Consider the following 27896-nt stretch of genomic DNA (forward strand, 5'->3'; position numbering starts at 1 on the left):
ACTATCAGAATTCTTAATGAATTTTTATCTATCTTTGCAGCCTCCAGGAGATGAACCTCCTGGTCGACTCGAACCTCTTGGAAATGGGCCATTGCTTGCATTGGTGCACAAAATGAACAATTGTCTGAGTCAAATGGAGCAATTTCCAGTGAAGGTACATGATTTCCCAAGTGGAAATGGGACAGGAAGCAGGTATGAATTGTGTATTAATCTGTTTTAAAGTGGGAGCATCAAAACTTGGTGTGAATGGAATCTGAAATTAATTTCCTGTTTCCACAAACCACCAGGCAATTCAAAAGAAAGCCAACCTCTTGTGCAAAACATTTACTACTTTTAAGCATAATATCCATGGATTACAGTAATAATTATTTGATTATTGACTTTGGGATAAGACTTGATTTAACTATAATCATGGAAGATTTAAGGTTTGGGTTTTGCTGAGGCCTTCTGTTCTTCAGCCATTTGATTAAAAACAAAGTGAATTACATTTTAGCCCCAACTACTTGTGGGCAAGGTGAGAACAGCAAGTAAGGAATGATCCTCTCCTGGTGGTCTCAAGTTAAAATGGTAGTTTGTTCCTTTAAATCTACACTGAAAAAAGGGGAAGCTATTCATTCCATGGGTCCATGTCAGCTCTTCAGGCAAAGATCCTATGAAGTCTTATTTCCATGTCCCTACAGTACATTGTTTCTCTCATGCCTCTCCACTCTTTGTGATTTCTTTTCATGTTCACCTTATTAAAGAGTAATTTAGTGTAGTCATTTAACCTACCATATATGTGAAATGCAACTGTAGGAAACATGGTCACATCAAAATGCAGCAATAATATCACTGTGCAAGATATTTCCCTTGCACTTGCTCAATATAGCCGATTAAGGCTATGCCAATTGCAATGTGTTTAGATATGTTAGACATAATTGTCATCTTAATTGACTTCCAGCTATATCCCTAGGTTAAATTGTTTGGGATGTTGAAGCCTGGAATATATAATCAGTATCCAGGAACATGGTGACAGTTAATGAAATAATTGAAGCTTTTAACTGGAGACTATTTTGCCCTACTGCTAATGTATGCCTCCATAACCATATAACCATTTACGGAGCGTAAACAGGCCATGTTGGCCTTCGTTCTGCATCCTTCCATTTTAACAGGTTTATATATTTTCAGAGTTCTTCCACCCTGTTCATTGGTGTACGCTCCCTCCCTTATCCACCTATTACCTCTTGCCTGTGCTCCTGCCACTCCCCTACCCCCCTCCCCTTCCCCCAATTCAGGCACTTGCCTACATTTTTGCTCAAACCTTGATGAAGGGCTCAGGCCTGAAATTTTGGTTATGTATCTTTATTTTCACCATATAAAGTACACCGTCTGGATTTCTCCAGCATTTTCACTTGTATATTTTCTAAATAGTTTTAGTTACCTGCTTAGCTTTGGAAGTTGCAATTATTTCCAGTTTCCTTGATGTATTTCACTTACTATTTTATTTTTTTTTACTCATCAGGGGATCACAGGCTCTAAAATTCTTCAACACGCACCAATTGAAATGCCAGCTGCAGAGACAGCCAGACAGTACCAACGTCAAGCAGTGGAAGGGTGGTCCAGTGAAGATTGATCCATTGGCTTTAGTACAGGCTATTGAGCGTTACCTTGTTGTCAGAGGTGGTGGCTGTTTTATGTCTGTGTTCAGCAGTAAATCTTTACTTTCAATTTACGCTATGGTGCAGGCAATAATGTTTGTGGTCTAGTTTAGGGTAAAAATCCAATTGTGTTATTATAAAAAGACTGGACTTAAAACAAGTTCATATGATTTAATTGAAACAACTTAAATGTTTTCCATCATTTTCTAATGTTTTTATATCCTTTACTTTGCTGTAATACCCAGAAAGGTAGTAAATGTTATTCAATGTTATTACAAACATTCAACCTCATCAGCTTTGACAATAGAGAAGCCTTGGGGTGTATTTTAACTGGCTCTTATAAAAGCTGCAGGTGGTGCCTTCTGGATTTGATTAGAAGGGCCCTGCTAGCTTCCCAGGGCAAGTTTGCAACTTGGCACGTGCTCCAGCCAAGAAAGAGTTTTACAGTCAAGTGATTGGTGAGCTCAGAGCTTGCACAGCAAAAGGTTCTCATTGTTATTTTGAAAGACAGGATTTCCCTTGCAATTAGTCATGTTTCTATTTCTATATCTCTTGATTTGACTTAAAAGTTAACATTTTAAGAGATCAGAATTTTGAGTGCCCTTTAATTGCAGGTAGCAATTATAGAGTTAAACTAAAATTCTGAGTACCTGTTGAACTTTTTAAACCAGGAGTACATCTCTGAAGCTGGATATCATGAACTCTAAGAAATAGTATATTATCAGTCAACCCCAGCTGATTCTTAGGTTTGATTTTTTTTTTAATTGAGTGCACAAACAATCTATTGCATATGAAAAGTAAAATACACAACACTGTAGACTACCATGCTGCAAGTGGACAGAAGTGAGCTGGATTTACTTAAGGAAGCATGAAGCAGAGTGGCTTGGTAGCTTCCATAATAATTTCAGGAACGGTTCCTCCAAATTGTAAACTCATAACAAATTTTGATTTTATTTTGTTTGATAAATCTTGTGAAGAGAAGTAAATCTTGGTTGAAGGCAGAAAAGATTAAAGGAAAGTTCTGACTAATGCTTTGGATTAAAGCAGGCAAAGTACCAATGTACAATTGGATCAAGAAGATACTATGACCAATGAGAGAAAACTAGCAGTGCATTAGAATTTTGCAGATGTGTACTGAAGAGTTTGTGAAGTAAAATGTTTTTGAATGTGAGATCAAGATAATGCAATTTTAGACCCAAGCATCTTGCTTGGGGCATTTAAGTCTGAAAGAATGTGTAGCCAGCATGGATTTTGAAAGAGTTCATCTTTTTTGACAAGCCTCAATTTTTTCTGGAGCCAACCTGAAAATGGTGGATGGGGAAAATGGCATAAATATTTTTAAGTGGAATTAAAAATCTGTGTCGAAAAAGACAACCCTTGGAAATGCCTTTGAAAGTTCAAGGATATGAAGTTAAGATTAGGATGCCAACCGTGAACATAATTGTTAGACACAGCAGTATGTACAAATTGCAATTATTTTTGAGGCACTGAAGATTTGAGGGGAATTGTTCACTTCAGTTTTTTAAGTTTCTTATCTAGGGTGGTCCCACATGCTTGGTGTTGATATAAAATCAGTTGATTTGTTTTTTGAAAACAAAAGAAAGCTGAAGAATTATTGGAAAGTTTTGGTAGATAAACTGTCAATCAATTTTAGTTTGTGATCTAGTACATGAGCTAAACAAATTTATATTAATGGCACTAGAATCATTGCCATTGGTTTGAAATTGTATGTTTTACAGGCACAGTACAAAGAAAAAATCGTAACATTCATGTTTTTGTGATAAAAGAAAACCATGTGGAAATATAAAAGCTATATAAAACCTTATGACCAAAGTGCATTATATCCCAATTCTGGGATTCATTTTATGGAGACGCTGTTGAGCCAGAGCATAATATAAATTTGCTCTGCTGCCTGGTATTGGGAAATGTAAAGATTAATTTTGGGGTAGTTCCCGTTAGCAGGATGCAAAAGCACTATTTTCAATCATTGATTTATAGCCGTTTAATTTTTGAATTGAAAGCCTCTTGCCTCATTAATGAGTTGTGAAGTTCAGTTGATGGATGAAACCTTGAATAAAGGAATGTTAGAATTAGTAAATGTTTAGGACTAGACTGCATTTCGTGGTCAGAATTTCTAACTATTGCATTTGGTCATGATCTCTATTGTGCTTATCTGAAATGCTGGAGTTAACATTAACATGATATTTCTTCGATTGAAGGGTATGGAAGAGTACGAGAGGAAGATGAAGACAGTGACGATGATGGCTCAGATGATGAAATTGATGAGTCATTGGTAAGTGTTTTTGAAAGCTAGAATTTTAATTGTTTATTGTCAACATTACCATTAAAACTCATGCTGACCCAGCGAGTGTTCACTTGCGTTTAAAAATCCGATTGCTTGATTCTTTGCAAAATATGAATTATTTCCAACAACTTTTATAATATCTTATCACTTTCTTTCATTGTGAAGACTAGAAAAGTTTGTTAAATATGTAATCAGTTTATATTCAGTGCATCCCAAATATATTAGCTCTGCTGCAAACAGCAATCAAGTACCAAACATGTTTTGATACTATTCTGTACCATTATTTTTGATTTGATTGTTCTATGTAGTTGAATAGGTTTATGACACTTACAGTTCAGTGGTTAATTGGTATATTTAGGTAAAATTTGAGGTCTCATGATGGAATAGATTTGATGGAAGAGTTCCAATAGCTCTTTAATCGCTGTTCCAAGTTAATTTGATTTATTTTTTAGTTGGTACTTGGTGCCACAATATGGTGAATGACTCAACTATTTAAACAAGTTGCTATCCATAACCCTACAAGGTGGCAAAACCAGAGACCTGGATTTAAATTGCAGAAAGTATAACTATGCAGGAACATTATGTAATGTGCTTGAAGAGGCTTGCATTCAGGGCAGTAAAGCTTTCAGTTGAAATTGCATTTTTTTTAAAAATGTGGTCCCTCAACCTGCTGTAAAGTTGTTCTAAATGTTTTGATTTTTCCACCCATTACTTCCATTTGAGTTACAAGTATGTTAAAAATAGATTTTCTATAACTGGATATCAATAACTAAATTTAAATTCTAATACTGGTATTTTCGTAGTTTGTTTTAAAGTTTTTTAAATCTTCGCTTGTAAATTTATGAACAGAAGTTGGTCATTCTGCTTCAAGCTTAATAAAATCAACAAAGCCCATTAATATTTTTGCTGTACTGTTTCCCAACTTCATCCATCTGTATTGCCTTCATAACCCCCAATTTCCTAGACTGTTGATCATGGATCCCTGATTTAACATTTAATTGATAAGCCTCTTCTATCCGGGGAAGTTTTACTCCATAAAAGTATTTCCTAACCCTTCTTTCAAAGCATCTTGTCATGTCCCTTTGTCCTACACTCTCAGCAGGAGGAGCAAGATTTTTATATATCGGGGTAGCATCATAGAGCATGGAAACAAGCCCTTCAGCCCACCAAAGCATTTGGTTACCTTTGTGCATTAATCCCATTTTCCAGCACTCGCCCAGTTCTTTAATCATACCTAATTGACTTGTTATGTGCACGGTTTCAAAACTCCAAAGGAAATGGGCCAATGACCATTTTTCTCAAGCAAAATATTTCATTAACAATTGGGTCTAGTACAGTAGTTCTCAACCTCCTACTCTCATCACACCTTAAGCAATCCCTATGCCATAGGTGCACTGCGATTAGTAAAAGGATTACTTAAGGTGGTAAGTGAGTAGAAAGGAAAAAATCTGAAAACTACTGGTTTAGAATTTAACATGTACAGGATTCTCATACCATTTGCTAATTTTTGCAGACATTATGTTCAGTAGGAATAAGTCTATTGTTACTGAAATGTAAATGTTTGCATTTCTATCTCAACCATGTGCTACATGCAATGATTTTTGTGTGGGTGGGAGAGGGAAATAACTGCTATGAATTTTAAAAATATTTTAAATTTAGACGAAACACAGTTACAGGCCATTTCGGCCCACAAGTCTGTGTCGCCCAATTAACCTACACCCCCAGTACGTTTCCTCTGTGGTGAGAGGAAATTGGAGCCCCTGGGAAAAACCCACCCAGACACAGGGAGAACGTACCAACTCCTTACACAGCATAGGATTCAAATCCTGGCCCCGATTGGTGGCGCTGTAATGGCATCGTGCTAACTACTGCACCATCCATATTGATGAACTAAAATTTGCCTTTATTTCTCTTAGGCTGCCCAGTTTTTGAATTCTGGGAGTGTAAGGCACAGACTACAGTTTTACATAGGAGATCATTTACTGCCTTATAACATGACTGTTTACCAGGCTGTAAGACAGTTCAGTGTGCAAGCCGATGAGGAAAGAGAATCCACTGACGATGAGAGTAATCCATTAGGACGGGCAGGAATATGGACAAAGACCCATACAATATGGTATGTATTCCTTTGCTCTCATTGCTTACAACGACACTTATTCCAATAACTTTGCTTCCTCTGTGGCCCTACATTAACTAAAGCAATTTAAAATAAAACCTTATTCAAATTCTTTAGTAGAAAATAATTGTAGACCCAGGTGCACATGATCTGCCAGGCCACAAAGGTGAACTACACCCAGGCTCTGCCAAGTTTCTCAATCTTGATGAGAATGGGTTTTGATTTGACTGGTCCGATCAGGAGGACCTGAAGAGATGTGAACCATTATCTACCTCATTGACTCCATGGATTTTTATGCTAATCTGTTGAATGTCAATTGGACCATTCATTTACAAACTCTTCCCCGATGAATCTGAGGAAGCTTTATGTTTTGAAATGTGCTTTGGCAGTCTAGGTATTGATTTTTGTGGGAAAGTGTCACGAATAGTGAGAATTGAACCAGGGAGAGACAAGAAGACAAAAACTGAGGAAGTGTCAGAGGTGAGAAGAAAAGGATGTTGAAGAGAGCAAGGCCCACATGGATAGAAGGAATTGTGGTAGAGAAAAAGATAGCTGTAACAAGCATCAAATGTTCTAAAAGGCTTGAATGGAAAATTCATGCTTTGAATGCAGAAGATTGAACGTATTCCAGATATTCGAGGAAAACCTTGAGACTTGAAGCATTGACATTGATACGCTGCCTTAATGTGTTGGCTCCAGTAGAGGTCTTCTGAAATGTGGAATCCCAGAAACATGAAGGTACTAACCCTCAACCACCTCCAACCCATCAAGGTGGATAGGTGCATGGTCCTTCTGCTTCCCCATCCTAAAATCTACAATGTTTTTGTGTCTTGGTGAAACTGAGAACAAGGTTATTGTTCTGGCACCACCCAGCCGATTCTTGAAAAGAATTGGTGGGGGAGGGGGGGGGGAAATCAGTTCACCGTTGTGCTGTTTTACTTTAGTAATTGAGATGTTTTTTTAATTGGGGTCAGGGCTGGGCAAGAGGGATTAGTCAGGGTTTAGATTTTTTTGTAGTTTTCTTTCCTTTTTTATTTATATAAATCAACATGTATTTAATGAAGTTTAATAATAAAGTGATATGTGATTTTTGTTAGTTGTTATATGTGTTGATTTTAAATAAAATATTCTAAAAAAGGTACTGTTTTATAATCAACTGAGAGGAAAGGAAAATGTTTGTACTCCTCCCTTGGAGTTGATGATTCTGCTTTGGGACCACATGGATTTTTTTTGTGTGTGTGGCGTAAGTAATTTCATTCTGATTCACAAAGAACTGTGGTCTGGTATCACTTCATTTGCTTAAATTTAAATGTAGATATACAGATTGGTAACAGGCCTTTTCGGCCATGTTCCCGTGCTGCCCAATTCATCGATCACCCCCTATAAGCTTTCAATGGTTGGAGGAAACCCACACAGACACAGGGGCAACGTACAAACTCTTTTCAGATAGCATGCGATTCAAACCCAATCACTGGAGCTGTAACAGCATTGTGCAAGCTACTTTGTTAACCGTGCCTCTTTACAGCAGGCGTAGATTTGTTTATTCAAATCTGGGTTAAAATTGAGTAATCTGGAAAGAAGGGGGAAAAAACTGATGTTTTGACATGGCATGCTATGTGACAAGTTAACACTATCACATTCTTGAATGCTAGCTGGGCAGTTGAGAGAACAGGTCCTGCAATATCTCTAAGTCAGCATTAATAGCGTGCAAGTAAGATCATTATTTTAGTAGTCCAATGCATGAATTCTCATGAACTTTGAGCATCAGTTTCAAGAAATGAATATAGAAGTGCCACCGAACCATGTTGGAATTCTGCGCCATCTCTAAGGAGTTTTTGTTTTTCCCCATGTCTGCATGGGTTTCCTCCAGGTACTCTGGTGTCCTCGCACCCTTCCTTTCATAATTGTATGGGGATTGTAGGTTGATTGATGAATTTGGGGGGGGGGGGGGGGGCATGGGCTTGTGGGCTGAAAGAGCCTGTTACCGTGCTGTATGTGTGTCTAAAGTGACTGATATTTATGACGTGGATATGGTAACAGCAGTACTCGTCATGAAAATGTTTGTAGAAAGGCTGCTGGCTATCAGTTTTTTATGGCAAAAGTAAACACCTGGGATGCACCTGAAAGATGATGCCTTTTGCCTTCTTTGCTGGCCATTTCAATATGAATTGTAGTAGAATGGTGGCAATGATCACTAGGTCAAGTCGCATGGGAAGAAAATGTGGATGCCACAAATGTTACCGGTGGTGTCTGAGTGAATCCCTGTTTTTTGTAGTGGATTTGCTGGAGCAGGTAGAGAGGAAGATTAATGGAGTCAGAGAAATGGGAAAAAAATTGGTTTCACTGCCAACATGCCAAATACTTTTGGATGGTGTATTACATGTTGACCCACACTTGAATAGCTTGTATTCTCACAGCTCACTCTGTCCCCAAACATCTTTTTGAGATTAAAGATACCTCCATTGAAGATGGGAATTGGGAATTAGGATTTCAGGTGAAACATCTAAATCTTCCTAAGCAAGCAATTGGTGTAGTTTAAGGGAGTTAACATTGTGATTTTTGACAGGAACTGTCCTTGTTCATTCTAATTTGATGTTTCTCATGAGTACTGAATTTGGGCATTTGTTAAACTGGAATTTATTGGTTCGCCCTGCGCTACTACAATTGCCGCAAATAGAACTCCAAATTCTCTGAAATGGCTGGAAGAATTGTTCATTTTCTCTGATAGGTACAAGCCTGTTAGAGAAGAGGAAGAAGGAAACAAGGATTCAGTTGGTGGGAAGCGAGGACGTGCTCAGTCTGCACCCACGAAAACCTCCCCCAGAAATGCACGGAAACATGATGAACTGTGGCATGGTGAGTTTGTGATAAATGAAGATTTCAAAGCGAGTATCTTAAACATCTAAACCAGTGGTTTTCAAATTTTTCTTTGCACACATATACCACTTTAAGTAATCCCTATGCCATAGGTGTTCTGTGATTAGTAAGGGATTGCTTAAGGTGGAATGTGAGTGGGAATGGAAGTTTGAGAACCACTGCTCTAGACCCAATTGTTCCTGAAATATTTTACTTGAGAAAAATTGTTATTGGCCCATTTCCTTTGGAGTTATGAAACCGTACACGTAACAAGTCAATTAGATACAATTAAAACAGTGGTTTTCAAACTTTATTTCCATTCACAGACCACCTTAAATAATCCCTTACTAATCACAGAGCACCTATGGTATAGGGATTATTAAGGTGGTTTGTGAGTGGAAAGAAAATGTTTGAAAACCTCTGATCTAAACCATTCTTCAGAATTAACCTATATTTTGCTATGGTGAATAATTTTGGCCTCTGCATAAAATCAAATACAATTTTTGCAATTTTATATACATACAAAAATTCTTGTTGAAATTAAGAATCAAACTGATTTAAGATTGGACCCTCCACTATCTCCTGACTTCCTTGACCTATTTATTGTGCAAAGCAATTTTCTTGCTGACATAGCACTTTTCATGCTTCAGCAAAATCTTTTTTAAGAGCAAGTCTAAGGATTAATGATTAGAAAATGTTTCATCAAATCTAAATGAAAGTACTGTTCTAGTTCTCTAATTGTGAGCAGTGAGCTACTTAAGGAAGAAAAAGACTCAATTTTTGACAAAGTTTTTAACTTAAATTGTTGCTTTTAGATGGTGTTTGTCCTCCAGTGGGAAATCCTTTGGAAACCTATCTGATTTCAGTTCCTCCAGATGGTATAACATTTGAAGACCCATCACTGGATGTCATTCTGCTTCTGAGAGCGCTCCATGCTATCAGTAGATACTGGTATTACTTGTATAATGTGAGTATTGAAGTAGATGCTAGAAGGGGATTGGAGTAAAAAACTTTATACTTTGGGTGAATTATCTTGAAAACAGAATTTTGAATATTCAGCAAGCAAGTTGGCATCTAATGGAGAGAAACAAATTAACTTTTGAATAGTGCTTGACCTTATGTGGATAGCAGTTATACTCCTTTTATTTTTGGTTAAATCTGCTGTTCTCCGGACCATTGGTTGTCTTTTTCCAAAGCCATTTGGCATGCGTCTTGAACCAATCAAATGACAAGATACATCCATACTTCTGTGCTAAATCATATGATTTAAGTGTAGACTGCCCAAGGCAATCATTCAAAGCCAAGTGATGAAATCTCGTTGCTGCACTTGGATCTGAATGCAGCTAATGCAGTTTCATCCCAGAACTAGATTCTTCATTACATGGAAAAAATTGTATGTATCAATTATCAAGTTGATAAGTTGAGTATTTATTCAAAAAGGTTTGTAATTTATTTATACATTTGTCAAAACAGCTTAATTTTTTTTTTCAGAATGCAATTTGTAAAGAGATTATTCCAACCAATGAATTGATCAACAACAAATTGACTGCAAAGGCTAACCGCCAGCTTCAAGATCCTTTGGTTATTATGACAGGAAATATACCAACGTGGTTGACTGAGTTGGGAAGGACTTGGTATGAAATGAACTCGCTGCTATTTCTTCTGTTGAGATTAGAAAAGCATGATAATTTAATAAATTAACTGCATTTTGTATTTGAAACCTTTGTCATATCCTTGTGTTAGAGTATCACAGAATATTAAAAACGTTGAACGTGCCAAAGAAACGTATTGAGGGGAAGAAAAGAAGATTGTTCCAAGGGAAGCATTTTTGATTGGCGTAAATACGGTTATACTCCGCTTTATGAAACTAGAGCATTCTTATGAAACCTTTTGTAAACCAAAATGGCGTGAAGCGAAGACCCATTCACTACTATTGGACACCATTTTCGTAAAAGCGTTATCCATTCAAAACTCATTCAAATCCTTTCATAAAAGCTAGTGTGGCTTTCTTCATAAAAGTGAATTTTTGTAATTCAAATATTAACGAAGCAGGGTACCGCTTATCGTATTGCCGTGAAGCTACATATTTTCATTCCTAATTTCTTTATTATGGCTTCAGGATCCAGAGCTGAACGTATCTGGACACTTTCACAAGTACACTGAAAAAAATCATTCAACATTGTTTGTGTTATGCAGACTCGATTAAACATTGGTTTACAGTTAACTTCATTAGAGATGGTAGATGCATGAATTGCCATATTTGGAAATTCCATCTATCCTAGTACAGTTGTTGCTAATTGGAAATGAGCAAATGTAACCTTGAGAAAGAAAGGGAAAGCAGTGTTTGTAAAAATTTTGGAATTTATTATTGAGGAGTTGGTAACTGAGGATGTGAATATCATACTGCAATTAGATAGTATGCATATTTCTGGATGTTTAAAAAATGTTTGAATAGATTATTGTATTTTTTTGTGATTAATATAAGGAGAATAAAGGTGAACAATCGTGTATTTAGAATTTCAGAGTTGAAAATGCTCTCTGATTATTCATCAAAATTAGAGTATGTGGGATTGGGAGTAACATTGTCATTGAGAAGTAGTGGGGGGGGGGGGGGTGGGGGAATCTATGGATTGCATGAGTCAAATACCAGAGGGATTGGTGCTCGGACCCCAGATGTTATCTGTATTAATCATTTGGCTGAGGGGTTCGAGTGTAAAATGTCTTAGTTTGCTCATGTGAAAAACACAAAATTCTGTGGTTGAAGTAAAAACAAATACTAGAGAAACTCAGCAGGTCAAACAGGGTCCTTTATGTGGCAAAGGCAGAGATGCATAATTGATGTTTCGGGCTTGAGCCCCTTCATCAAAGTATGAGAAAATGCTGGTGAGTGGGAGGGGGTGGATGGCAGGGCAGGAGATGATGGATGGAGAAGGGAGGAAGGCAGGGCTTTGTAGGTGAAAGAGCTGGACAGACAGGAAATGGGGGAGGGGGAAGAAGTGACATGAAGTTGCTTGGTTATGCCAGTGGATGGGAGGAGGATGGGAGGTTTTGGGGATTGTTGGGATTGGGGCAATAAATGGTGGTGGTTGTTGAAATTAATGTTTTGCAGGGCTGATTAGCGTGGAATTGAATTTTTTGTGGGCACTTGCTCAGGATCAATGTCTCAAAATAAGAGACTATCTATTCATAGAAATAAGAAATTACTTCACCCATGGGGTAATGAACCTTTGGAATTCCTGACCCAAGGTCTGTGGATGCTCAGTTATGGATTTAAGTCATGATTGATTGCAATAGAACTTGTCTATTAAGGAATCTGAGGGATTTCAACTCAATGGCAGTGATTTTAGGCTTTTGTTGACTATTTTCCTGACAGCTACATGGAACAGCAGTATATTTGACTTTTTAAGTGTTCAGCATCATTTTCTAAATTGGGAAGCAAAATTGTGGATCCCCTTCATTTTGTATACCATAGATTTCAGATGACTAATGAAATCCATGAATAATTAAAGCTCTTTTAAGATGTTAAAGCTGCCAACATTAAATGATCTGCATGATCAGGTTGATATGTGGGACTGTAAATCAGTCAACAATGAGATAGCATTTTGAGGAGAAGCATGGGGGAGAAATAGCCATGAAATGCTAATCTGTCTGAAGGTGTGGTTATAATGTACATGTGTATCTTGTGATAATGAGAAATTTTTGTGCAAGTACCTTAACAGGTTACCATTTATTTTATTCAAGCCCCTTCTTTTTCCCATTCGACACTCGGCAAATGCTGTTCTATGTGACTGCATTTGATCGTGATCGAGCCATGCAGAGATTATTGGATACTAATCCAGAAATCAACCAGTCGGATTCCCAAGATAGTAGAGTTGCTCCCCGTTTGGATAGGAAAAAGGTAATTTTGTGCAATTATGATTATAGCTTGAGTGGGTATGTGTCATGTCATTTGATCTACAGGCAGTTTTACTGTAATTTTCAGTACTAATCTGAGCAAATTTTTAAAATTCAGCTATCAAAGAGCTGAAAATCTTAAACAGACTAACCTGATGATATTGTTGACTTTGGGGGAGGGAAGATGAAAAGTATAATAGGTTGACATGTATCAACATCCAGGTGTTAATCAGTACCAAAATGCACTCTACAAAACAATGCCATGTAGAAATTGCATTGTTTCTCCTTTATTCATCAATATTCACTGGGCCAACCACTGTCAGGAGAATTTTAGGTGTTTGATTTAGTTGTAAGCATAGCAGGGCTGCCTTAATCATTCTCATTCCAGAGTTCTGCATGACTTGAAAGGGGTTTGAGTGGCAGATTTTAATCTCACCAGGATGATAGTTACCTTCTTGATTGTATTCATCGACTTTGAAACCAAACTTTTAAGATTTTTGAATTTTAAGTTTTAGGCTAGCTTCCAAACAAAAAGTTAGCATTGGAGCTTAGTGAATTTTCTTCAGTCGAGTTTTAGTCATATTAGCTGTTCGTTGAAATCTATCAGTTTGTTAATTAAATACAGAGTTGGATTCTAGTGCATTCAGCCTCTGGATCATGAAATTCGTCAAAACATTCAGCCGTATGACCGCGATCCTATGAAGATGATCCCCTCTGGAACTAAACATGCTTCCAAAAAATTGAGGGCAATCCAAAATGGAATAAATTTTTTGGAAAATAAGAATACTGATAGTTCTGTTTCAACTTTTTGTCTCCCATGCAGCGCACAGTGAACAGGGAAGAGTTATTGAAGCAAGCAGAATCAGTGATGCAAGATTTGGGAAGCTCCAGGGCAATGCTGGAGATACAATATGAAAATGAAGTAAGCATGTTTCCCAAGGAAATTTGACTTTCCTTTCGAAGTTATTTTTTAAAAGACTTGCAGCATGGTAACGAGCCTTTCTGGCCCACAAACCTGCGCTGCCTAAATGCACCAATTAAGCTGTAAGCCCTGTGCATATTTTTTTGTTAGGGTGAGGGGAAACTGGAGCACCCAGAGGAAATCCTTGCAAACATGGGGAGAAACGACAAAATCCTGAAGACAGTTCTGGATTTGAATCCAGGTCACTGGCACTGTAAAAGCATTGCGCTAACTGCTGCGCTAAACGTGCCATCCAATGCATATACTAGAATCCTATCAAAATTTATTGTCTTGAACATGTCGTGAAATTTGTTGTTTTGCAGCAGCATCAGGAGTGAAAATATTACTGTAAATCACATTTCAAAAATAATGCAAAAAAAAGGAAAAAGTGAGTTAGTGTCGATGGCTCATTGTCCATTCAGAAATCTAATGGCAGAGGGGAAGAAGCAGTGCTTGTGCCTATGGGTACTTGTCTTCTGGCCTGTCTGGTGGGATCATTGAGGAGAGAGGCTGCTTTCTCTAAGACCTACCTCTTGTACATGTCCTTGATGGAGTGAAGATTTATGCCCATGATGTTGCTGTATGAGTTAACAATTCTGTTTTTCCTGTCCTTTGCATTGGGACCTCAATGCCAAACAGGGATGCAACCAGTCAGAATGCTCTCCTGTAGAAATTTGCGTGAGTCTTTGGTGACATACCAAATCTCCTCAAACTACTCAGGAAAATATAGCTGCTGGCCAGCCTTCTTCATGATCCATCACCATTGAGATCCCAGGACAGATCTTCAGTTGTTGACACCCAGAAATTTGGTTCTTGACCCTCTCCACTGCTGACCCCTTGATGAGGACTGGTTCATGTTCTGACTTCCTCCTGAAGTCCACAATTAGCTCCTTGGTTTTGCTAGCGTTAAGTGCGAGATTATTGTGACACCACTCAACTAGCTGATCTGCCTCCCTCCTGCATGCTTCCTCATTGCCATCTGTGATTCTGCTGATAACCATGGTGTCAAGGACTTATTTGTGGATGGCATTTGAATTGTAGAGTGAGTTGAGCAGTGGGCTAAGCTGATGCACCTGTCTTGGTCAGTGGAGCTCACCATTAAGCTTCACTTCAACCTTTATAAAACTATCAATTTATTTTAGGTTGGCACAGGTCTGGGTCCGACATTGGAATTCTATGCACTTGTATCTCAGGAACTGCAGAGAGCTGATTTGGGTCTGTGGCGAGGAGATGAAGTTACACTGTCGCATCCCAAAGGTACTTTTTAATCAAATACTATATGCCAGTGTATAGGATGACGCCAGAATTTCTACCTAAAATGTAGATTTTTGAGTGATACCCTTTGTATGATGACCCCAAAAATCTGGCACTTACACCTGACCAGTGGATGCAGTTAAAAGCAAATCACTATTTTAATTACAAATGACCATGTAACAATATTACTCTTATTTGCATGCTTTAAAATAAACCACTGCCAGCTCCTATAACAGGCCTTTTAAAGCCTGTACCAAACTGACAGCAATCTGACTAGGCGGATGGATCCCGCAGGTGAGTGCTAAGACTTGGCTGAGTCAGCAGGAAGATGGCAGTAGTGTTGAGACTTTGCTGTCAAGGATTGGATTTTAGACCTGGTGTATAGGATGACCCTGATTTTAAGGTGAAATTTTAAAGTTTCGGATCAACCTATACACTCAAATAACCTCAAATTTTATTTTTCACTGTGCAATGATTTTTTTTTAATTACCTCACTGACATTTTAATGTTCAAATTTTCAAAATCTCTTTTTAATTGAATAAGCATGGCTTTACAATATGATGTTTGGAATTTGCTCTGAAATCTATCCATGATTTCTTTGCACATTTGCAAATATAAAACTAAGAGGCATGGAGTTTGGTTTCAAGATTCACCTTCTTCAGGAGGTTGTCAGTGATCTAGAGTGTTTACTCAGTGCCATCAAAACCCACAACAAATTTCTTTTAGAAGTAGATTATGGAGCTTGGTATATCAGACAACTTGTTCTAAATTTTCATGTGTGATTTTCTACTTCATCTTTCCCTCTCCCATCAGATTCCAATTCAATTTAATATCAAAATAGCAGTTTAAGTTCATAATGGGTAACTTTGTACAAGGATTTTGCCCTGAAGCTGTGAAATATAAAATTAATTTGAAGAAATTCATGTTCCTAGTTGAGTGCAGAGTCTGATCAGGTTCACTTTTTTTTTAGAAAAGTCTATGAAGAATCTAGTGTTTTATATGTACTCCAGGTGTGGTGTCAACAATATTCAATGTAATAGAACCATAACCTCTGTACGATTGCATTTAATTTCCATATCAATAATGAGCTTAGCTTTCCTATTTCTTGTAGCAGCTGCACACTAGCCTCTTGCGGATCATTCACCAGGGCATCAGCATCTTTTTACATTTGAATGTGCCTCAATCCCTGTTTCATATTTTTCTCGCATCATAATCTATTTTCTGAACCTTTGTTTACTCAAATTATCTATATTTTTGTGCTACCAAAGCTTAAATTCATTTGATTTTGGAGGAGCTATCCAACTGGCATGACATTGCAAGTGAATGCAGAAACTTCATGACTAGAAATTCTTAGTGAGAACATTGTTCTATCTTTGCTTTAGAGTTCCTGGAACTTTTAAGAATTTCCGTTGCACAAATGATATCCGAGCTGTTGCAAACTCTGAGAAAACATCTAAATGTTTTGAAAAAAGGTTTCAATTACTTGTAAATTTATTGACTTAATTGTGTTGTTAGGCAACCAAGAAGGGACCAAGTATATCCATAATCCACGTGGCCTCTTCCCTGTTCCCTTTGGAAGAAATACAAAACCAGCATATGTCGCCAAAGTGAAAATGAAGTTGCGATTTCTTGGCAAGTTCTTGGCCAAAGCTATCATGGATTTTCGACTGGTATGATTTTTTGGAACTTTGCATGAATTAGCTGGCAACTAAAGATATGGTTCATTTCAATTAAATATGTTGGCATCTGTGAAAGCTGCATAATATTTTAACGTTCTGTCTGAGGGCTTGAGTTATTTTGGAATTGGGATGTACTGAATAGATTTTGATTTGTGAACTTATCCTTTTTCAGCTGAGATTGTTTGAATAGTTTCAGATCTGGGCCAACAAAATGAGGGAATGTTATTTTTGGGATTCAATGGAAAATATTTAAGGAACATGTAGAATGAGCTGCAGCAGTTGTCCAGTACTGTCGGGGGCAAGAATACTGGAGAGGTGCTTCAAATTATGAGCAAGGAAAATAAAAAATGTTGTCCAAAGAAAAGTTTTATAAATAGGCCTTTTTTTAAAAAAAAGGTGAACCTGAGGACTTGAATCAGTTTAAAACGCAAACTGAAGGATTAATTAAGGAGAACAAAATAGATCCCATGTAAGACCACATGAAATAACAGTATGTGGGATTGGCAGTAATGTCGTTGGCATGAAGGAAGCTGGTGTAGAGGCTGCACAGCAGCAAACTGTCCACAAGCAAACTGGGTCAAGGAGGTGCAGGCTCGCACTGGGCTGACATCACAATGGTCCCGGTTGTTTGGGGTTGGGGGGGGGGGGCAAGGCAAAAGATCCTCAGGGTCATGCAGATGAGCTATCGGAGAATTCCAGTAAAGACAGTTGGTTGGTTCAGCTCACTCCTGTCAGAATCAGAAATCTTTTTAATTACAACAAACAATTTTGGCTTTTAGTAAGTTGATGGTCTATAGACTCAACATTTTCTGAGCCTCAAAGTATGTAAGAATAGGTCATTTGCATGTGCCTCTTGCATCCTTGGATCATGGCTGATGTTTTACCTCAGCACCACTTTGCACTGGTCCCCTATCTCTTGATTTCCCCTAATATCTAAAAGTCTCAAATATGCTCAGTGATCTTTCCCAGCCCTCTTGGAGAGTACTATTGATTTATCTGTCCTAAATGGCAACCCCTTTGGGTCTAAATATCACCACCAGAGAAAATGGAAGCTGCATCAATCCAGTCATGCCTTTGGAGAATATTCTAATTTTCACTGAGTTTGGCTCTTCTAAACAACAGAAAATAGGCTTAATTTCTTGTGTGCCTGGTTGTTATCCCAATAATCAATCGGATGAACCTTTGCTGCACCCCCTTTGTATCATGCATATTCTTTGTTGGATAGGAAGATTAGATTTGTGCACAATACCAAAAACGACTCTTACAATGGATCCCCTTCTGCTTTATTTGTAGTGTTTTCAGCCAACATGATTGCCTTAAATGAGTTCCTTCACTGATAGTTAATGACTTTATTGTCTGCTATAAAATTTGAAGTTTTATTACTGGAAATCAAAAGTCCATTTGTAAATAGCAATAAACTTTTCTCTAAATTTTGGGGATGGGGAGGGGGTTTCCCCCATGCAATCTGCACAGACCTTCAACTTTGTTTTTGGAAGTGTTTCTGCATTCAAATGTTGTTTCCATCTTAATGTCACTAATCATTAGTAGAAAAATATCTGCTTAATTACCACTGAAGCTACTTAAACTATGGGAACTGCTTGAAATGCTTTGAAAATCTGATTTCAAACTGAAAATGTAAGTTGTGATTAGAAATTCTGAGGGGCCTTGTAAGTACAAACAGCCACTTCAATTTTTTGTTCTTGTCTTGATGTTTGGATTTAAAATCAATATTTGTTTTGTAATGCCTATTATTTTGAGAATTTATACAGGCTACCAATGGGTTTTTCTGATTGTAATTAAAAAGTATTTTCTGGGACTAAAAATTATTTGCTATTAAGTGATTTTTGGAACATTGCCTTATTTCATAGAACTAATGTTTTACCTCTCATGGTTTGAACAGTTGGATTTGCCTCTTGGCTTATCATTTTACAAGTGGATGCTCCGACAAGAAGGTTCCCTTTGCTCCCATGACCTTTTCAACATTGATCCAGTGGTAGCAAAATCAATTTGTCATCTTGAGGACATTATAAAGCAAAAAAAGATGTTGGAGCAGGATAGATCACAGGTAAGAATGAACAGTGCAGTGTTGTTATGTACTGTTCAGCACCCACAGTACAGCAAAACCCTCAGTATCCAACACCTTTGGGGAATTGGTGGATGCTGGATAAGTGAATTTGCCATTTGCTTGAGTTTGAGTGTGGCGTGATTGGTGAACTGACTTGGGCGGGGTGGGGGGAGGAGGGTAGGCAGATGATATCCATTAATGTAGTGCTGTTCTGGGGTCACACTTGTAAAAAAAAAAGCAAACTGTTATACAATGCCAGAAAAATACTTTGGGGTGAGAAGTGGGAAAGCCTATTTTATTTGTGTCAAATATCCCAGGACCATTCTCTAGAGAGCCCTCTATGCTAAATTTGTGTAAAGTGGCCTGCTCACGGGAGAAAGTTACCTTAAGAATAACGAGGATGTGTGTTCAGAATACTTCAAAGGATAAAATTTAATATTCTCAATCTGGATCTTTTGATAGAGCAAAGAACGTCTTCAACAGGCTCTGGAAAGCCTCAATATGAATGGCTGCTCTGTGGAAGACCTCGGTCTTGATTTCACATTACCTGGGTATGCCAATGTTGAACTGAAAAAGGGAGGGAAGGATACGGTTGTCACCATACATAATTTGGAAGAGTATCTAAGGGTATGTACAAAAACTATGGTTTTTCTATGTTGAAAGATTAACAAAGGAGTTTGTTTCATTCACCATCAAAGTCCAGCAGTGAAATGAATCATTTCAGTGGTCTTGTAATTATTAAATCTCAAAGTATAAAATTAGAAAATGTGCAAGTTTCTCATCGTTACCTCAGTTATCTTTCATTCTAATGAAATTTTAATGACTAGTTATTGATGCCAATTGGGCAATATTTAATGTACCATTTGTTCTCCCTGTTATCACAGCTGGACATGCACGGGATAGCATCTGTTGACTGGGCATTTTCTAAATCTGTAAATTTTATTTCTTGAAGATGTAAAAGTTGGTGACCCATGGACTAGACATAGATATCATGTGCAACCAGAGGAAATTTGGTTTAATTTTGTCTAGTTTTCTGTGCAGACATTGTGGACTTAAGGGTCTGTTGGATGTTCTAATTTGTCCTTGAAAGTTATTTATTTTGTACATTGTTGTGCTGCAGCAACACTGAGGATGTGTTTATTCCCTGTAGCTCGTGGTGTACTGGACCCTGAATGAGGGAGTTTCCAAGCAGTTTGAATCTTTTCGAGATGGCTTTGAGTCTGTTTTTCCACTCCATCATTTGCAGTACTTTTACCCAGAGGAGGTTAGTTTCAAATGATCTGCTAAACAATCAAAAGCATTCTCATTTTAAATAGATGCGGGCAAAAAAAAACAAACAGTTTGATTTTTGTGAAATAGAAAAAATTTGATTTGATAGAACCATTACAAATTGAAAACTTGGCTGTATAACCATATAACAATTACAATCTAGTCCGTGCCAATATGAAGAGGAAAGTTTCTAATACCTGTAAATAATGAGATTCCATTTTTATTGTACTCTCCAGATCTGGTCTGGATCACTCATTTAACAGGAAGGGAAAATAGCATGTACCTGCCGCTGAGTATTTTTAATATTTTCTCTTTTATTTCAGATTTAAAGCATTGTACTATTAGACACATCAGCTATGTTGATACTAATCCTTAGTTTAATGTTAATCGATACTTTATATAGATATTATTTAATGTTAGTTTTGGGTAGACAGGGCTCATTTATATTCTGTAGACACATGGTTCTTTGAGGCTGGTAGGTAGCTGACTTCAGTATCAACAAATGCATTTGCATTTTAATCACGATTAACCACGGAAACCAGTTTGAAAGCGGAGTCTGATGTTGCATTGCAAGGAGAAAAGATTAAAGATTTTTGATTGTTCTTGAGATAGTGGGACAATGGATTATTTGCTTGAGTAACCATTTTGTTAAATTCCAGGCAGCCCGGAAACGGGAGAGAACCATCAAGCAAAGTTGATTATTTTGATTCTGTAAATAGGTGGATTTAGATGCTTTTAGCATTTCAGTGTGAAAAGACATTATGAACTTCAAAGATAGAAGTTATGTCACATACCATGTGACATGAGAGGTTTGCCAGAAATATTATTGAAATCTGAGACAGGGCTCACTGTCCTGTTCAGACAGGATTGAAAGCAGCACTATTTCTTGCAGAGGAAAAAAAAGGGAACAAAATAAGTGGCTTTGAAATAAGTAAGCCCATTTACTGACTGCTCTTTTTAAGAATGCTCCCTCATTGTGTAAGGAAACACCATGACTCTTAAGAAGAAAACATGACCTCCTGGAAAGACAGGGCTTGTATTATCCTATTCACAGGAGATCCAATAAACCGGTGCGGACTCGAAAGGCCAACATGGCCTGTTTCCGCTCCGTAAATGGTTATATGGTTATGTTGCTTTTAAATAAGACAGACCACTTCTCATTTGTGCCCAGAAAATAGTTCTTCCTATTTGAAGAATCTATCTGAAAGACCACTCATTGAAAGAATTGAGAGTTTAAGGAGGCCTGGTGATATGATGTTTAAAACTTTATAATTATTTCTGAACTGAAAATTTAAGATCTTCAAGCAAGATCAAAATGATGCTGAAGTATTAAAAATCACACACACGCGCGTATTTACAATTGCGCATAATGGGGGTTGGGGGTTTAAGTTAGAGATAAGTAAGAAATTTCATTTTTATAGTTTAATAAAAACCATTATTTTGAATTTAACATTGGTGAATTTTTGCCATTGCTGTTCCTTTGTTAGTGCCAACAAAGTATCTTTTGTCCCTAACGAAATTGAGAGGGCTGTTAGTTCATAACAAATTGATCTTTCATTATTTGCTGTGCAAAAATACTAATTGATGTCTAAATTATTTTGGTTCAAATCTAAGTCAGAAACCATAGTCTTCAAATGTATTCAAATTCCATTGATATTTTTAAGACACTACAGTAAATTTATGAACATTGGCTCAAGATGTGAATGCTTGAAAAATGGAGCTGAGCACTATTTTTGTAATTACTGCAATTATACAATCAAAAAATACCTTTGATTATGAATGTATTTGTTATTCACTTTTTACATTGGACAAGTCTTGCTTAACACCTAACTCTATCCTTTTGTCTCAAAAGAAAATAGTTGTATTGTCATGAATAGATTAAATCCCATGTCATTTGTGGGGGTGCATTTGTTAACCTCCTGAAACATGCTAATGAGCAGTTTCATTGGGGGGGAATCATTCAAGTGAATAGGGAATAAACAACACCTTCTTAATGTACTCTGAAATTAATTGAGCTGTGGTACTTGGAAATAAAAATCAAATTTAAAAGATACAGTTAATTAAAAATCATTTATGAAAAGCTTTAAAATGTGAGAATGGAGTGTAACTAATCAACAGTCCTTAATGATCTGTTAAGGCATTAGTACGATGCTTCAAAGTTTGCTTGCAGCTGACACTTTTCATTCTAGATTGTGACATCAGAGCTGGATTTGGGAAGTCATGCAATTTAAATCTTGCGAGGAATGTCTGCCAAAGAGCTGTAGACATTAGAGTTTGTGTGTTGGCTATGTAATAGAGGAACCCAAAAACCAGACTATAACCTCAGCCCAGTACCTTGCCCTTTTTCGTATTTGTGCTATTTTCCCTTTATAATATTTTGAATTAATCCCAAACCTTCAGTTGTCCCATTTTTATTGAATTAGCAAAATTCAACCTGACGAAAATCTTTACATTTTAGCAACCTTTTTTTCCAGCTTGTTTAACTAGCACAATGGAAATAGTCCAAACTTCTCTATCACTCATTTTCCTGTATTCTGGCAATCGTATACTATAGAATCTTGTGTCTTAGGCTGAGTTCAGCGTCGCAGCTCTCACCTAAAGAATTGCAAGTGTGACCTTCCCCAAGCAGAACTCATCTCAAATTTAGTAAAGCACTCAATTTTTCAAAATAGTTTGACTTTTATACCCTTGCATCATGTGACATTGTGACATTTTTTTAAATCTGCAGTTGGATCAGCTACTCTGTGGCAGCAAGTCTGAAGCATGGGATGTGAAGACATTGATGGAATGTTGCAGACCAGATCATGGATATAATCATGACAGGTATAAATGTTTCACTGATGTTCTTGAATTGGTTGTCTCTTCCATCTGCTGCAGCTTTAGAAGATCTAGGCACCACTACCACCTGATGCTGACTTTGCCAGGGTCGTTATCTCAAAAGAATTGTAACCACAAAGCCCAAAGATTTATGCCAAAGTTGTGGCAGGATGCTCAGGAAAACCTGAAGTGTTCTTTACGTGTTTAATATAAAAGATCAGGAAGATTATTATCAACGTGTTACATTTACCATTTTGAGTTCTGGAATTGACAGGGTTCAGATTTGTGGATCATTGGGATCTCTTCTGGGAAGATCTGACCTGTACAAAAAGGATGGGCTGTACCTGAACTGGAAAGGGTCCAATATCCTGGTAGGCAGATTTGCTAGAGCTGTTGGAGAGGGTTTAAATTAGTTTACTGGGAGTGCAGAAAATAGGGCAGAAGGTCAAAAGCATGATGCTATGTGCTCTGAGTTTGTGAAGAAGGACGGGCAGGAGGCAAAACATAAATGTAGCCAGTTAGAAGGCTTGAAATGTCTATTTTAATGCTAGGAGTATTAGAAATAAAAAGAATGAACTTAAAGCATGGATCAGTGTGTGAAAACTACGATGTTGTGGCTGATCCAGCCTCTTCTTATAATTCAAGCTTGCCAGTTCTGGTAACGTTCTTGTGAATCTTTTCTGCACCCTTTTCATCTCTTCAAAAGATGATGTCCAGAATCGCGCACAATTCTGTGACGATACAACTGCCACACAGTGACAGCTGATAGCATATTTTATCACCATAGATTCCTCATGACACAGGAGACTATTTACTTCACTGAGTCAACACAATCATCTACTGCCCTCACCCCATTTATTTCCCTCAACCTCCTTTGCAATTCCTTCTACCCACTGACACTGGAAGCAATTTTAAGATCTCATTTAACCCACTGGTATGTTAAGATGCTAAGGTTTCATAGTCACTTCAGCAATTAGCTGGGCAAATTGATAGCATTTTTGATGCGTCTATATATGGCGAGCTCTCCACTGGCCACCGTGACAGAGGTGCACCAAAGAAAAGGTACAAGGACTGCCTAAAGAAATCTCTTGGTGCCTGCCACATTGACCACTGCCAGTGGGCTCATATCGCCTCAAACCATGCATCTTGGCGCCTCACAGTTTGGCGGGCAGCAGCCTCCTTTGAAGAAGACCGCAGAGCCCACCTCACTGACAAAAGGCAAAGGAGGAAAAACCCAACACCCAACCCCAACCAACCAATTTTCCCCTGCAACCGCTGCAACCGTGTCTGCCTGTCCCGCATCGGACTTGTCAGCCACAAACGAGCCTGCAGCTGACGTGGACATTTACCCCCTCCATAAATCTTCGTCCGCGAAGCCAAGCCAAAGAAGAAAGATATTTGAAGGTTTGTTGGCATGTACCTTGTGAAAAGTGAAATAGGGCTTGATCTTCAAAGGATCATAACTGGTTTATTCTTGGTTGAAGCTCATTATAGGTGATGTGCTCTATATAAATAACTGAAGCTTGTGTTATTCTTCAGAATTTACATGTGGGGATGATTGAATATCACTGAGCAATGGGACTGTATAAATTGCAGAGCCTTGTGATTATACTAAACCTCATTCCTGGGGGGGGGGTCAAAATGAAGAGACAAACTTTGTATTTAACCAATCACCTATTTTCTATTCCAGCCGTGCTGTGAAGTTTCTGTTTGAAATTCTCAGCAGTTTTGATGGTGAGCAACAAAGACTATTTCTTCAGTTTGTTACTGGAAGTCCCCGACTTCCTGTTGGAGGTAAGCTTATTTTTAAAATCTCATGTTTTAATTTTGGGTAAAATTCGAGTGTTCATAAGCTTTCAAATTATAATTTTTTTCCCTGACTAATTGCTTTGCAGCAAATTTGCTAATTTATTCAGAAAGTAAGAATGGAGATCAATTAATTATTTATGGTCTATTCAGGCTCTGGCATATTTGGTGTTAATGCAAGGCTTGGGCTAAATCATTCCCATCACCAAGTGCCTATTTCTACCTCCCTAATACCACTGGCTCAGTTTTCCGTGATCAATGTAGATTCGTTTAGTGAAATTGATACTAACCTTGCTCACAACAATCCATAAACACAAATTCATTTTATCAGTCCTTTGTCCTGATCTACATTAGCTCCTGGTTTTGTAGTAACTTAATTTAAAAGTTTCATTCTTGCAGTGCCCCTCTATCCCTGCATCTCTAAACTTCTTTTCCTTGGTCACTGTTTCATTTGCAAAATTGCACTTCCTGATGAAAACATTTCAGTTCTGTGACAAGATTATGCACAAGTAAAGTTTGAACATGCAACCTGACTGAGCAAAGCATGTGATATTTACACAAGAAAATAGTCTGCCACCTGGCCTGTTGAACCTGCTGCACCATTTAATAATGTCAGATCTGGCTGTGGACTCAGTTCCTTCGATCTGCCTTTTTCCCTGGAACTCTTAGTTCCCCTGCTATGTAAAAATCTATTTGTCTTAATGTATTTAATGAGATGGCCTCCACTGCTTCCTTGGGCAGAGAATTCCACATATTTACTCTGGGGGGTGGGGGGGGGGGGGGGGGAGCAGTTCCTCCTCATCTCTTCTAAATCTACTCCCATGATTCTTTTTTTAAAAATTCTTTATTTTTCACACTATGAACCATACTGACCAAAATACACACAAACATTTCCCTCTTGAATATACACAGTGTACTCCCATGATTCTTAAGGCTATGTGCCTGAGTTCTAGACACACTTATCAATGGACTTTTTTAAACTTTTTAATAAAGAAAAAGCAGCAAAAATGTATCAATTTGGTCAGTCGAGGCATGGCCTTGTGCTTTGTTTAAAAATATGATTTCCCCACCCTCAATCCTGGTTGATACAACCCATTCCACTGCCAGATATTGTCTGTCATTTTGTCTTTTTGTTTAAGTCCTGTGGAATGGAAGTGAGTGAGAAACCAAAATGTTGTACTTGGTACTAGAGGATTTAATAAAAACACACAAGTACTGGAGGAACTCAGCCGGACTTTCAGCATCAGGAGGTAAAGTTGTACATTTCAGTAATAAATCTTTACCTCCTATGGATGCTGCAAGACCAGCATTTCCTTGTTTTTACTGCAGTCACAGCGTCTGCAGACTTTGGTGTTACACTCCAAGATGCATTTGTGTGTAAATAGCAATAAATCCATACCAATGTTTTGTGGAGAATAGATTAAAACTTAAATTACCATTCTGTGTTCACACTGAAGCTGGTAAAAGTTTGTTCTTTAATTTTGCAGGATTTCGAAGTTTGAACCCTCCACTTACCATTGTCCGCAAGACCTTTGAGTCGACAGAAAATCCTGATGATTTCTTACCCTCTGTAATGACCTGTGTTAATTATCTCAAGTTGCCAGATTACTCCAGTATCGACATAATGCGTGAAAAACTTTTAATAGCTGCTAGAGAAGGGCAGCAGTCGTTCCATCTCTCCTGATCACAGCATCTGAATCTCAAGCTGCCTGTTACAACAAATGACAAAAATCATGATTTATTTTCTGAGTGTATCACTGCATCAAGGCAATGTGTACAGCGTACTTGTTGTAGAAATAGCTTGTTATGCTACAATTCTTCAACAAAAAGACATGGATGGTATATTTATTAAAATAGCCCCAACGGACTGAAATTGAAAAAAAGACCCCAAGGTTAATGCAAGATTTAAACAAATAAATTCTTAAGGAAGTTGTTAATTTAACAAATGTTTGGGTGCAGTTTTTAAATTGCTTTTTTTTGCTGTGTGGTATTCAAATTGAAAAGAAAGGGAAGTTTATCTTCCAGGATGACGGAACAATAAAATGTCACTGTGCAGTTTGATATTGGTGTGTATATCCATCTGGAGCCTACATTTCTGGTGATTTTTTTTTTGTTTCCAAAGATTAATATGTACAAACATACAGAAATGACTCACTTATACCTTGCATAAAATAATTTAACCTCTGGTTAGTGTCATTTGCATTTTTCTTGTCAATCTTCGCCTTCTCCTTCATCTGGTTTGTCTTTCTGTTTAACTCATCTGCACTTGTGTGATGTAACATAAGGTTATGCTTTTGTGCGCAAATTTTCCTAACCCCTTAATGCAACCACAGGTTTAAGCTAAGAGCTTGAAGATTTGAGCTTTTCTTAACCTCCATCAGCCTCAATTGTATCATAGTCTAAAATTTATTCCTCTTTACAATATTCAGATTCTAGTATTTGCCTATAGTTTTATCGCAAAACAAGACTGTTGGCAGAAGCCTTTAATCACACTAGATTTGTTTACAGAATGATTTCAGGCAACATTTCTCAACAATGCTGAGGAAATTTTCTCCTAACTCCCTTAAATTCAGTAGTTTAAACCAATGTTGAGCTGGTTTGTCTGTATTTTAAGGGACTGGTGGTATTTCCAGTTGTAAAACTTTTTAAAATAAAAGTTCCACTTGCTGTTCTTGTTGGACAGTTGCTTTATCTTGTTTAATTTACCTTGTTGTAGTTCACTTAATTGTTTTTGCACTGTTAGCTTTGAACAAAAGTAATAGTTGAGCTCTCTTGGTTAGATAGTGCACCCTGTAAACACTGCTCTGTCCAACTGTTCATGTGCTGGTTTCTGAAATCTGCAATAACTACTTCATCAGGTTAATGTTTTTACCTGAACATAAATAAATAAAATGTTTGACTCAGTTTTTGTATAATTATTTTGTATTCAGCAACCAAACTTCTGATTCAGGGATAGTGCCAAAGTGTCTTTTTTTAATTAAAATTGTGTTGGAGTTTGAGTAAATAAAGGTGGAAATATTTGATGTGGTTGTAATGCTTGGAGGACTATTGCCTATAGTAGCCCTCTTTTTGTGTATATAAAAAAAAAAAAAAATGTTTTAAAATTCTAAGCTTCAATAGTGTGGGGAATTGATTTTTGAGGGATCTGGCTGGGAGAAGTTGGTCTAACTTGGAAAAGAAATTAATTATATCCATTAATAAATAACCAAACATTAAAACAGTCTGGTTTAATAACTA

The 27896-nt window shown here is 37.5% G+C and overlaps 1 protein-coding gene across 6 annotated transcripts in view; it reads left to right on the forward strand.

Annotated features, from left to right (window-relative positions):
- Window positions 1-27562, forward strand: part of trip12 (thyroid hormone receptor interactor 12) — a 121223-nt gene extending 93661 nt beyond the window's left edge. For 4 of the 6 annotated variants that reach the window (XM_069897335.1, XM_069897334.1, XM_069897336.1 and 1 more), the window contains 17 exons: window positions 41-192; window positions 1502-1659; window positions 3857-3930; window positions 5859-6058; window positions 8787-8914; window positions 9730-9881; window positions 10406-10548; window positions 12656-12812; window positions 13632-13730; window positions 14912-15026; window positions 16539-16693; window positions 18603-18767; window positions 19230-19394; window positions 19918-20031; window positions 22765-22859; window positions 24544-24647; window positions 26147-27562. In XM_069897335.1, the coding sequence (XP_069753436.1) occupies window positions 41-192; window positions 1502-1659; window positions 3857-3930; window positions 5859-6058; window positions 8787-8914; window positions 9730-9881; window positions 10406-10548; window positions 12656-12812; window positions 13632-13730; window positions 14912-15026; window positions 16539-16693; window positions 18603-18767; window positions 19230-19394; window positions 19918-20031; window positions 22765-22859; window positions 24544-24647; window positions 26147-26343 (2373 nt within the window). In that variant the 3' untranslated portion in view covers window positions 26344-27562. Of the gene's footprint in view, window positions 1-40; window positions 193-1501; window positions 1660-3856; window positions 3931-5858; window positions 6059-8786; window positions 8915-9729; window positions 9882-10405; window positions 10549-10657; window positions 11441-12655; window positions 12813-13631; window positions 13731-14911; window positions 15027-16538; window positions 16694-18602; window positions 18768-19229; window positions 19395-19917; window positions 20032-22764; window positions 22860-24543; window positions 24648-26146 lie in introns of those variants that run through there. The other 2 variants (XM_069897338.1, XM_069897339.1) reach the window with 2 other exon arrangements.
- Window positions 27563-27896: the final 334 nt, after the last annotated feature.

Source organism: Narcine bancroftii, chromosome 9, assembly GCF_036971445.1.
Source record: "Narcine bancroftii isolate sNarBan1 chromosome 9, sNarBan1.hap1, whole genome shotgun sequence".
Classification (NCBI taxonomy): domain Eukaryota; kingdom Metazoa; phylum Chordata; class Chondrichthyes; order Torpediniformes; family Narcinidae; genus Narcine; species Narcine bancroftii.